This window comes from Rhizophagus irregularis, chromosome 26 (assembly GCF_026210795.1).
Source record: "Rhizophagus irregularis chromosome 26, complete sequence".
Taxonomy (NCBI): Eukaryota; Fungi; Glomeromycota; class Glomeromycetes; order Glomerales; family Glomeraceae; genus Rhizophagus; species Rhizophagus irregularis.
Genome location: NC_089454.1, coordinates 3,146,148 through 3,158,506, shown reverse-complemented (window position 1 = coordinate 3,158,506; position 12,359 = coordinate 3,146,148). Strand labels below are relative to the sequence as shown.

Genomic DNA, 12,359 nt, shown 5'->3' with positions numbered 1-12,359 from the left:
ATCACTGAATTTTTTTATGTTTTTGTCCATAAGACATTATCTCACTTAAACTTGGTAATTTTTTTCTAGTTTTAGTTAAAAGTTGTTTAGTGGAAATAGAATCCATAATTAAGTGAAGAATTTCAGTAAATTTAGCAAATTTGATAACAAAGAAAAAAAGTTTATTAAAAAAAAATTATCTTTGATTATATTTAAATCCATTTTATTGAATATTTTCCGTGTTTATAATATAATTTACTGCGTCTATAATATAATTTTCCGCGTCTATAATATAATTTCCCATACCTATAATTAACCATGCAGATCATTAGAATTGTTAGAACTAATTCAAATCGATCAAAAAAAATAAAAACTGGTATTTAATTTTTTAAAAAGAAAACCAAAGAATTTAAAATTATTTACAAGCAAATATTAAAATTAAACATTTTAAGAAACAATTTTACACCAAACAATATTACATAATATTTACCATTAAATAATAATGGTAAATATTGTAATATGAACAATCAATTTTCATTACTTGTTACCACTTAAACTATTGTGTTACATTTGATATTTACGGCTAACTACACTTCTTTAAAATAATAATGTAGTTAGCCGTAAATATCTAGCCGAAAATAGTAGATGTTGAACCAATAAAATATTCAAAAAATATTCAAGATCAACATGAATTTTTTTCGGCTGGGTGTTGTTAGCCGAAAATTTACTGCGCCTTCGGCTGAATTTTTCGGCTAACTACACCATTATCTAACATATTATTTTTATATTATTTTTAATCATTTAATTACTTATACTTCAAATTCTTATTTAAAGTTTATATAATATTTTCAAAATTTTTTATAAAACAGGAAGTATGGATCTTTACAGTAGCTTATTAAAGGTCATTATTAAAAACAAAATTATTACACTTCTAATTCTTTTAACTTTTATTTTCGTAAAATAATAGCAAAAAATCAATAATGTGGTTTTACCATAATAAAGAAAGGATGTTAGCGACAAAATCCATTGATTTGATCTAATTCCCTTTCATCTTATTTTAGTTTGCTCATTTAGTATATTGCTTTTCATACTAAGAATAGTTTGCATCAGAACTAAATCTCTTAATATTTATTTTATGCAATTTTAAATAGTGTTATTTCATTTGCGATTATTTTCCTGTTTTAAATTCTTATATTAAAATTCCAAATCGGGAATTCACGCAATAGATAATTTTAGTTTAAAGACAGATTTATCTACACGTTAATTATCATTATTCGTTTTACGAAGTTTTGTTGGAAATTTGGGTGAACATTTTCATTTACTTTATTACACCGTCGTTCATTAAACATTCAAATTTATTAAGTTTATCAAATTTATTTATTGCCAATCCACTACTCAAAATGTTTGCTATGGTCCTATCTCAATAATCTGAAAATAAATAACTTTTTATATGTAGGAATATATAGTATTCATAAGTTCCACAATTTTGATTTCATTAGGTTATAATTTAACATTGAATACGCAATTATTTCAAATTTAAAAATGATTTTTGCGAGTTTATAAGTCAATAACCTTAATTCATAAAAATATTCTATATGTTTTTTGAATTACTTTTATTTTCGAAAATCTATTTTAAATATATATTAAAAAAGGTTAAAATACACTTAATTTTGAGGTCTCTAACCAATACCTTTATTAACAAAAAAATAGGGACAGAAATTTGCTAATTTTTTGACTAATTGACGATTTTTAGGAATTACTTGCAAAATTTTTTGCAATATGAAATTTAGTAACATTAAATGTTGGAATGATAATAGTGATTTGGTTAGATATTGACGAACTTAGTTTTTGTCAATTCGCATTTGGCTTGCCGATCATTTGTCTGCGCGCACTATTAATTATAAAATCGTCATTATTAACCTTGTTAAAACGCATAATAGAAAAGGACAACTAATTGAATATTTCGAGTTCAATAATAAATTGAAAGAAGCACTCATGGGAATTTGAATTACCGTATATAACGGACCAAAGTACCCCTATGCTGTAAAATACAGGGTATTTATTATATATGGTGCGTGGCAATTGATTTTAAAGTAAGGAGTATATTTTAGCATATTTTATTGTACCCGGGCATAAGTAAAAAACCTCCAAAATTTGCAACATACCGGGGTATTCTGGCCGATATACGGTACGTGGCGGCCCTAGTGAGCCTTTAAAATGAATTAAACCAAATAAGAATAAATACGATGAATCATTATTAACAATAAAATGAGAATAAAAAATAAACTGAAGGAAGGTTAAGGCTCGTAAGCCTTCACTTGACGATTATCAGAACACCTAAATGTAGGCTTACGGAATATCTGTTAGTATGGATGGCCAATAAATTTATTTTTGGGGTTTAAAACATTGCTTGCTTCTAATTTTTGTATATATTTAGCTGATAAGTTTCACCATGATATTACTTATTTGTTTTTTTTTGCCCGTGAACAAAATAGCAAGTAAGAAATTTATTATGAAAGCAAAAATGTGAAAGCTTTATTGTTGATATAAAAAGAAAAAAAATAAGATAATGAAATATTTAAACTATACTCATTTAGCAAATACTAAATATTATTTAGATTTAGCTTTTTTATTTTTTATCCGAATCTTTATCATCATCAATAATAAACCAACCAATAATTGGTGAAACAACCACTTCATTAGAATTTTCCAGAGTTTTTTGTTGTGCACCTAAAAATCCGGAAACAAATTTTAAGGAAAATCCAGTATCAGTCGTAAATGGAACTTCAACTCTTCCATTAGGAATATCACTTGGTTCAATTGAATTGTTTTCTAAAATTTTTCCATCTTTTTTATAGGGAAAAAATGCCGTCATCCATCCATTGACTTTAAAATCACCACCCGAACCAAAATACCTTAAAGAAATTATTTTTGCCCAAAATTCCTCATCAATTTCACCTTTATAAGTTTCTACAAATTTCCAAATAACAGGATCTAATTTATCCAACCAAAAATCCATATCTAGATCTAATTGACGTAATTTAATAACTTTTTCTTGTAATTTTATCCAATCTTCTAAAGTACCTTCAAGAGTAATTTTAGGGATTCCACAATCAAAATACATTTTAAAACTAAAATAAGCTTTAACGGCATCTAAAAGGACGATACGACTAGCAGTGAGAGAATTATTTGTTGTTGTAGAAAAATTACATTCTAAAAGAGATTTTATATCGATTTTCTCTACAGCTTCATCAGTTGCTACAACTAACCTATTTATCGCTTCAAGCCAATTTCCTTTAATACATGAATTTTCATGATACAAAATATCTTCAACATTAATACCTATTTCTTTTTTACCTTCATGATTAACAAAACGATAACGAAACTTTTCTGCATTATGATTAATGTGTTGACTAACTCCTTGCGCGATAGTTAACCAAATATCATCAGGTGTCAAGCGTAAATGTTGATGTTTGTTATAAGCATGAAAAATTGCTGCAGCCAATCCATGAAAAGTAGCTGTACTTTTAAGTACTGACTGTTCATTTGAGGGAAGGTTATCGTAATCAATTGAAATTGCATGAACAGTCGTATTACGACAAATTTGTGAAATTTTATCTTTTATTAAAATATGCGGCTCAAGTTTATTCTCAAGGTTTACTTGTTTTGTGAGAATTTGTGTACTCATTTTTTTTTGCGTTAAAGAGAAAAAAAAGTAGCGTTAACGCAAAAAAAAGTAGCGGTGGGTTTAATATTTGAATAATCCGGCATAGAATTTTACGCCCATGATCGCCAAACTGTGTACGAATTTTATTGGATTGTCAATGGCAAGACCCAGATTTTAATTATTCCGTTTTCAAAATAGATGTCGATCACGTAAGATGGTGACAAAAAAAACACAAGAAAATACTATATGTAATATAGAATACGCTAAAAACCTTATCACGTTCTTAAAAGAGTTGATGAAATATCACATGATTGCTAATCGGTTGGTTTTTGAAAAAAAGTGCTCTATGGTCCTGTGTTATATTGCATACATCACATGTTTTTCCTGTATGATTTTGAAGCTTATTTTTTTGTTTATTCGTCACCACTTAAGTAATCAACATCAATTTCAACCATTTTTGAAACTACAATAATATTATTGACGATTTTCAAGATGCATTTTCATAATTTACATAGGTAACAAGAGATCGGCACTACTCGTAATGTCAGCTGGAATTATCCAAAAAAGGTTGGTTCATACGTTATGCAATGATAGCGTATGATTATTTATAGTTGCTATTATTTTTTTATAAAAATTTTTAATAGCTCCTTATTATTATTTGCAAGGTTATTTTTTGTTATATAATATATATAATAACACAAATTCTTTCATTCTTAAAAGCCCACTTGGTATGAGAGTTTTTCTAATGACCTGATAAAACTAATAACGATATCATTTTTTCTAACATATTTTGTTAAACATTAATTTTTTTATTTTTATTTAACAAATGTATTACTCATATGATCTATCATTCTTCCATTGATTAAAACAATAAGGTAATGCAAATAAACGCAAATTTTTGGCGGATCGATTACTCTAAAGTAATTGTGGTTAGCACCTTGTTTTCTTAGTTAAGAATTAGCTTAGCTTATTTTCTTTGTAGTACCTACCACCTGTAACTGTCGTTATTATTAAAATAAAAATAAAAATAATAAAATAAACACAAAACTTTTCAATTTATTTCTCAATAACAAAAAAAAAAATTAAGATGGAAAAAGGAAATGAAACTCAACTTCCAATAGAATCTCAAATTGATAAATTTAATTCCCTTGATAGAGATTTGATTCTAATTCAGTAAACATCAACAGATCAACTATAAAATTGTTCTTATTATAATAAACAATTTACTGAAGAATTATGATGCAAAGAATGTGATCCATTAATATTAGAATTAACGTTTTGTGCGAAGCTGCTTCGCGATTGGCAAAACTTTTCGCCCATTTTAGGTTTCATTTTTGGCCATTCTGAAACTGCCGAAACCTAGCGAAACTTCTGAAATCTGGAGTATCTAAAAATGCACGTGCTCGCCTTTTAATTGGTAATTAAATTGATGTGTTTATCATACTCGTTATTTTGAAAACTTCCTCTTTTAACTTAGCGAAACTTCCAAATCCCGATTGAAATTATTTCTTTGTATAAGAAGCATCCACCCTATAAAAAAATTGGATACGTTTTTTATAAAGTTTTTATACGATTTTTTTCCTTAGAAATAACGTATCATAATAGGATACGGAAAAATGCACAATTCCGTATCACTAAAAATATGGTTTGGATACGGAATTTGCACAGAATTCATATGGAATTTACATGATTTGATCACTGATTTTATCACGAAATTTATACGATTTGGTTACTGAATTTACTATTTGTATTACAGTTTACTATAATTATATTTACATAAATCTAATTTTACTTTATTAAATTAAATAAAAAAATAAAAAATAAACAAAATACAAATACATTATGAATTCCCTCCTTATTAAAACCACCTATTGCAACCAAAATTATCTATAAGTTCATGTTCATTTGGAGTCAAACAACCTAAAAAAAACAAAAAAAAAGAAACATAAGAACGTCTAACTTAATTGGAAACAAAACCCCCCTTCATATAGTATCTGCAATCGTCCAAGTCACCAAAGGCCAGCATTCCTACAAAAAAAGAAAGAGAACTCCAAAATGTCTGACCTACATAAATGAAAAGAATTATGTAGCATCTGATGAAAAAGAAACCAAAACAACAAAATAAATCCAAAACTGACCTACAAAAAAAGAAGACTCTAAAGCAACAAAACTGAAACAACCTACAAAAAGAAAAGAATCTGAACCTAATTTACAAAAAAAAAAAAAGAAAATTTGAACTGACCTAAAAAAAGAAAAAAAATCCTGAACAATCCTACAAAAAGGAAAGGACTCCCAAACTGATCTACAAAAAAGAAAAAAGAAACTGAATCTTCTCACAAAAAATAGCTGCTGGCCTATGAAATAAAAAAAGGGATAAATATAAATAAAAAAGAAAGGGAATAAAGAATAAATCAAAAAAAATATTTTTTTAAAAAGAGAGTAATGAAGTTAGGAAAGTTAAAAAAAATATTTTTTTTAAAGGGAGAACGTCAAAGTTAGAAAAATAAAAAATTTTTTATAAAGAGGAAATAGAAATAGAAAGAAGAAAATTTTTTTTTAAAAAAAGAAGAGTTGGGATAACAGAATAAAATCAAAAAAAAATTTTTTTTTTAAGGGAGTGACGAAAAAATTTTTTTTTTAAAGGAGAGTGATGAAAAAAAAAATTTTTAAAGCGAGGTACGAAAAAAAAAATTTTTTTTAAAGGGGGGGTGACGAAAAAAGAAGAAAAATTTAGAAAAAATAACAAAAATAAGACAAGAGAAAAGAGAAGGAAGGGAAAGACAGAAAGGAAGATCGGAAGATCAAACTCATCAAAGTAGTAGTGATCCGATCCTAAATCCGATAAATCCGGATAGATCCTATTTTACGGATCCAGCTCGGATATCCTAATCTGAAATTTTAGTACGGATCTGATCCGTTATAAAACGGATGACGGATGGAAGATCATCTGGATTAACGGATTGTAATCCGTATTAAATTATATAAAAATGTATGATCATCAAATTGATTATCAATATTGGACGTTACATCTTTTTTTCTTAAATCCTAACAATGTCGCAAGAAGAGAATCAAGAGATTGATAATGAGACTGAATCCCAGGAATTTACATTTATTGAAGCAATAAATAGAATAGATTCAACGGGAAAAGGTGTATTAAATAGTTGTTCAATTTATTTATTTTATAAATATTAATAAATTGTATTATTACATTTATAAATTTTTTAAAGAAATAAATAAAGAATTAAATGCAAATTCTGCAAGTAAAAGAAAAAAATCTTCATTTACAAGACAATATTTTGAAAAGTGTCTCAATTCAAAGGGTGAGGAAGTTCAAGTTTGTAAAATCTTAGATGATAACGGCAGTAGATGTGGTCAAGCGTATAGAAATGCTGGATCTTCAACGGGAAATCTCATTGCACACTTACGTGATATTCATCATATTGTTAACGAGGATGAAGAAAGTGAAAATACTTCCAAAAAATTGAAAAAAGTATGTTTCAAAATTTAAACTTGAAATTATTATTTTATTAAATTAAAAATTAATGGATTTTTTTAGTTACGAAATACAAAGATTACAGATTTTGCCAAATCTCATCGCCCCCATCCAAAACACATCCAAAAACAACGAGAAGAATCTATGCTTAAATGGATGTTAATTACCGATCAACCTATTTCTACAGTTACAAATCCAGCATATAAAGAAAAAATTTCCAATTTTGATCCTTCCTTCATTATACCCGGAGAGCAAAAAGTCAAAACAATGATATCTAAAAGTTATAATTATAATCGTGAAAACTTAAAGAACCTTCTAAATGAAACGGCTACATCAGTATCTCTTACCACTGATCTTTGGTCAAGTAGGGCTAAACATGGATATCTAGGTATTACTGCAACATGGATTACAACAGATTTTAAAATTAGAGATGTAATGTTAGAGATGATGTATGCTCCTTCTCCCCATACCGCTAAGAATATTGCTGAATTACTTTACCAATGTATTACGAGTTGGAATCTTGAAGGATGGGTAACAACTATCATTACTGATAATGGTTCAAATATGAAAGCAGCATTTCCATTTCTAATTCAGAAAAATAAATGTGAAAGTATTCAAAGACTTCCTTGTGCGGCACATACTCTTCAGTTAGCAATTGGGAAAGGATTGGCAGCTGCAGAAATTCTTATTGCACATGTAAAACGAATAGTCCATTTTTTTTCAACCCAAAGACAGATAGAAAGATTAGAAGCAACACAATGCAAATTAGGTTATAAAGATATTTTGCATTGTATTCAAGATGTTTCTACCCGATGGAATTCATCTTACTATGCTTGGGATCGACTTTTTTATCTCAAAGACGCAATAATTCAACTCCAAGCTGATTTGTGTACTAGTACCAATAGAGATGATAAAAAGGATGGAAATAAACTAAGAAAGATCATGTTATCTGAGGAAGAATGGGAATTGTTGGACCAATTAGTTGATCTTTTAACACCATTTGAGAGAACAACAAAAGATTTTTCAGGAGGAACTTACGTAACATTTAGCAATATGATATCAATTATCAAAGAGCTTATTTTTAATATGACTTGCAGCTTGCCATCAAATAATGTTACTCATCATGACGAGAATACTGTATTTGAATCTAAAGGTATTGAAGTAACACCTATTGAGGTTGAAGATGAAGAAGTTATAAGTAATATTACAAATAAAAGAATTTCTATTAAAGATCCATTAAATACAGAAGGAGTTTTGGAAAATGTAAAGGAAAATATTTACAGCTCATTAATTTTTTATTGGGATAAACCAAATGATGCTGGCTTAATTGCATCTTTATTGGACCCTCGCTATAAGGAATTGGATTTTGTGGAGTTGGAAGATGATAAAAACAGAATTATTCAAAAGCTCCGGGATGAATTTTCAAATAATTTTCCAAATAAATCACCACAAGTAATAGAATTCCCTAATGATTCAATTACACCTACTCAAGATACAGAATCTTCATTGCGTTCATATAAAGAATACCGTCAACGCCGCCAAATGAAAATTAAAAAAGTAGGTCGATTGAATTCGGGTAATAATAATAGTGATGAACTAAATAATTATTTAAACATGCCAGCTGCACTTGAAAAAGAAAATCCATTAGATTGGTGGCGGGCGCATGCACAAATTTTTCCAAAATTATCTCAAATTGCTCGTAAATACCTTGGAATACCAGCAACTTCTGTCTCAAGCGAAAGATTATTTTCACATGCTAATAATCTAATTACAGTAAAAAGAACACGGTTGGATACAGATTTGGCTGGTAAAATGCTTTTCTTGAAGAGAAATCTTAATTCTATGCAAGTTTTTGCAAAAGAATGGGACGAAGTTGAAGAAATGGTGCAAACCTCATAATGAATAATACATTTTATTTTCTTTTAATGCTTTTATCATTTTACATAATAAAATTATATTGCATAAAGCTTTTTTGTTTAAATTGTGTGTTTGTACATTTTTATTTTTGACTTTGAATTTCGAAATTTGAAATTTGAATAAATATTTTTAATTATAAATAAATTTTCTATAAATAGACTAGGATAGATCCGGATGGATCCTAAATTAAGGATGGATCTATTAAAGTTCGGATAATCCGCTAAATTTTTGGATGTGGATTATCATCCAGATTCAGCTGAGGCAATCCGGATTGAATCCGGATGGCTTTTCAGGTATAGGATCGGATTACTACAAAGTAGGGTTTATATAAAAACAAAAAACGTATCATAACAAAACAATAAACAATCACGTGATCTCATGTTATGATACGAGATTTTTGTAAAATTATTTTCTAAAAATATTAAGTTTAAAAATTCTGTATACATTCCGTATGATTGATTTTTTCTGTATACATTAGTTTTTTAAAAAAATGTTCAAAAATGAATTGCTTATTAAATATATGGAATTTGTATACAGAATCTATAGAAACGTACATAAAATGTATACAAAACGTATCCTTTCCGTATACATATTTCTTATAGGGCCGCAATTAAAAGAATTTACAATAATTTCTACGACAGTAACTCAAGAAACCAAACTCAATTACACATATTATCAATTATTTTACCCGCTTCAGCAGCAGGACCCGCTAAATATCGTCATCATTATCACTTTCTTCCATGAGAATTTCTTCTTCGTCATTCTCTTTCTCATTTCCTTCCTCTAAGCTATCTTCAATTAAGTTTCCTAAAGTATTGTTAACAAATTCTAAATTCAAAATATTATCTATTTCTAATACCTCATCCTGCCAACCTCTGCATCATCATAGTAATTTGTAAATCATCTACCAATTCGAAGATCATCATCAGGATTCAAATGTGCGTTAATTAACTGAAAATTTCATGAATTCCTAGCTTACAGCGGGTAACTGTGGGATCGACTGATTCAGGACCAATACAAATCCTAGAGTATTGATTCTAGATTTACTGGCTGGTCCTAGTTCTGTGGACCAGGTCTCTTAGACCTAGAAGACTACACAACCCTGCTGAGATACCATACCAATGAAACGTAATGAATTTTTTAATAGTAACTTTTTGCAAAAAATTAACTGCTGATCTGCCGTATTTTATGTAATTTCGTCACAAAAAGTTTTTAAAGTTTTTCGTGTATTTTTATTGCCAAAGTAGAATAAATTTATGGACTGAACAAAATCTGTAAATATATGAACACTTTCATTATCAAAGCTACCTAGCATAGAAGTTACTTTGATGAAACTTTTATTTTATGAGAAATTTAAGTAAATGTATGAGTTTTAACGAAATGCATTTATAAATCAATGAATAACGTAGGACAAGTATAATCACGTGCTAATCGGCCATTTTATTAGCTGCGGCAAGTTAGTACAAAGAATAATTACATCATAAATAATCATATTACATAATCATAAACAATTAAACTATTATTTTACTATATATAGACTACAATTCCCACACAAGCCTCTTTAGGCCATTTTTACTAAACTAGTAAATAGGGTGGGAAAAATGGGAGGGAGCGTAATTATACTTGTCCTATGTTATTCATTGATTTATAAATGCATTTCGTTAAAACTCATACATTTACTTAAATCAATTTCATAACTCAGACAAGTATAATCACGTGCTACTGCGGAGAATCATTAATGACTTCGTCTAAAGAATCGTGACCAACATGTGCTTCCGATAAAATCAACAAAGAAACCTGATTACGTTCTAACATCAATTTAATACCCCTTTGGTAGAAACGGTGATAAACCGAATTACTAGACCAATTGCCAAGTGCTAGTATGGTCTCCAATCCAGCCCCAGCATTTTGAGCGAAAAAAGCTGCCAATACACGCATATCTTTAGCTGTTGAACCTGGAGAGGAAATCTTTAAAATAGATTTTATCCATCTGGCAATAGTATCCATGGAAGCTGGTGAGTGAGGTTCTTTTGTAATAAGAAAAAGAGCACGTTTTTGATCAGCAGATACACGCCATAGCAGTGATGGCAAATGACTAGGTCATTTGCCCATTTTGAGATGACCCCCAAATGACCTTCGAATGACCTAATCATTTGGGTCATTTGTCATTTGAGTCATTTAAAATTAATGCTTTATAATTCAGGCCAAGATAATGATGCCGGCCTGAATTATGAACTTGTGAAAATTTTATCCATGAAATAGTGAAATTGTATAAATAATTCTGGCCAGAATTATGATGTAATTTTTAAATGACTAGGAAATTTGTCATTTAATGTTGAAATGACCCAAATGACACGTGACCAGTCATCTGAGTCATTTGAGGTCACTTGGGTCACTGGCCAACACTGCGCCATAGGGAAGTTCTTGATAACAAAGAAGTAACAGCTTCATATGGACAAAGATGTCTTTCATCTGGGTAAACACCAACAAAAATCTTTTTTAATCGGGATTTTGTTGTGGAGGCTGAATGTGCAACCGCGATATTATATTCTTTGGGCGTGACACAATTGAACGAAATAGAAGACCTTGTCTTGGTATAATCAAAAGCATTAATCCGATGAAGATCTGATGGACAACACGCTGAAATCAAAGCCAATAAAAAGGCTGTTTTGCAAGTAAGTTCTCTAATAGACATGGTTGAATTGTCACCCAAGGAAACAATAAATTCTAACAAAAGAATAATATCAATAGCGTCATCTGACTTTGAAGTAGGAGGCTTATCAATCTGAATAGCTTGCATAGCTTTTAAAATGTCTGGGTGAGTTCCAATTGAGAAATTATCAATTCGTTCGTGGATTTCACTAATGGCTGATCTATAGCCAGCGATAGTATTATATGATTTTCCGAATGTCAACATGTCGGAAAAAAATTCACAAATCTTATTTATAGGGCAAGTAACAGGATCGACGTGTTGTGAGTCACACCAATGTTCTCATACTCAAATAGCTGAAGACACTGTTCTTGAAGATCTATTATCCACTGATGATGAGAGTAAGTTAATAGTTTTATCCGAAAAGCCTTTGTCTTTATTCCTAGTCCAGAAATATTGCAAGCGAGCAGTTTCCACTGTGGATTGCGAAGTGGATGTATTTGGAGAGGTAATGATGGGCAAAGAATTTTGTTGGAGCAAATCAATATCGGTAGATCTATTAATAGGCTCATTAATAATGGGAACCATGGGGCTGATGGCTATATCAGAACCAGAATAGTCATAGAAGCCTTTTCCCGAATCAGTTTTGCCAG

The 12,359-nt window shown here is 29.4% G+C and overlaps 1 protein-coding gene across 1 annotated transcript; it reads right to left on the bottom strand.

Moving 5' to 3' along the window:
* Positions 1 to 2,491: 2,491 nt before the first annotated feature.
* OCT59_017846 (uncharacterized protein) lies at positions 2,492 to 3,705 on the bottom strand. Its single transcript, XM_066137759.1, has one exon. It carries the CDS (start codon positions 3,665 to 3,667, stop codon positions 2,609 to 2,611), a length of 1,059 nt encoding a protein of 352 aa, XP_066004304.1. The 5' UTR covers positions 3,668 to 3,705; the 3' UTR covers positions 2,492 to 2,608.
* Positions 3,706 to 12,359: the final 8,654 nt, after the last annotated feature.